The sequence below is a fragment of the Bison bison genome, unplaced genomic scaffold, assembly GCF_000754665.1.
Source record: "Bison bison bison isolate TAMUID 2011002044 unplaced genomic scaffold, Bison_UMD1.0 scf7180017864195, whole genome shotgun sequence".
Classification (NCBI taxonomy): domain Eukaryota; kingdom Metazoa; phylum Chordata; class Mammalia; order Artiodactyla; family Bovidae; genus Bison; species Bison bison.
The window spans coordinates 639,315-640,453 of record NW_011494767.1 but is presented as its reverse complement, the minus strand read 5'-3'; the positions used below and the strand labels follow the sequence as shown (position 1 = coordinate 640,453).

Sequence of the window (1,139 nt, the reverse complement as noted above, 5' to 3'; positions counted from 1 at the left end):
CTGTAACACTTATGCATCATATTTAACTTAGTAGCAGTTGAAAGATTTTAAGCAAGCCTTGCTTTGAAATCACCTTAATAGTAAAATGTATTTTAATCAATTATATTTTATTAATAGATTTATATATTAATATATATTATATTTTATATAATTTTTATATTTTATAAAATATAATTAATAAAATATAGCTTTTTCTGTCATAGGTTTCACTCAAATCAGTAATATTCAAGAAGCATAGCTAACTTTTAAACTTGTATTTTAAAATACTATATGGCCCTATATATTATTAAATATGTAATCAATTTTAATTCTGGTAGTACATATACATATATATAAATATATGTATAATTATGTAGCAAGTGTGAAGTTTTAAATATACTATTACAATAATTATATAATTAAATGATATTAATTTTTGTGTAGATGATCTTCCTCACTGGGTACTATCTGCCATGAAGTGCCTAGCAAATTGTAAGTAAACAAATGGTATATGTGTGATATGTGTATGTATTATATTGATAGTATTTAATAAGAGCCAAGGGATTATTTTAATTCATGAAAGTCATGATAAAATTGAACTATATCATTTCTGTTGATGTTTAAATGAAGATCTAGTAGAACTGATTACATTTCATTACATATGGATTGGGTTATAGAGCACTTTTTCTCTGCAGATAATGATTTTATAATCCAAGCTAATCATTTATGACTCAGTTTTCATAGATCATAAATTCACAGGCTAGAAGATCTCAAAAATGATTTTTAGATATAATCAACATCAATTGTCTCATGAGTCCAGGGGGTTCAAATAGCAACTTATAAGTAAGTTCAGTTCAGTCGCTCAGTCGTGTCCGACCCTTTGCGACCCCATGAATCGCAGCATGCCAGGCCTCCCTGTCCATCACCAACTCCCGGAGTTCACCCAGACTCACGTCCATCAAGTCAGTGATGCCATCCAGCTGTCTCATCCTCTGTCGTCCCCTTCTCCTCCTGCCCCCAATCCCTCCCAGCATCACAGTCTTTTCCAGTGAGTCAACTCTTCACAAGAGGTGGCCAAAGTACTGGAGTTTAAGCTTTAGCATCATTCCTTCCAAAGAAATTCCAGGGCTGATCTCCTTCAGAATGGACTGGTTGGATCT

General features: G+C 32.0%; 1 protein-coding gene across 4 annotated transcripts in view; it reads left to right on the top strand.

The window, feature by feature from the left end:
- Nucleotides 1-1,139, top strand: part of DEPDC1 (DEP domain containing 1) — a 22,415-nt gene that overhangs the window by 8,580 nt on the left and 12,696 nt on the right. For all 4 annotated transcript variants that reach the window (XM_010844141.1, XM_010844140.1, XM_010844139.1 and 1 more), the window contains exon 6: nucleotides 424-471. In XM_010844141.1, the coding sequence (XP_010842443.1) occupies nucleotides 424-471 (48 nt within the window). The remainder of the gene's footprint in view (nucleotides 1-423; nucleotides 472-1,139) is intronic.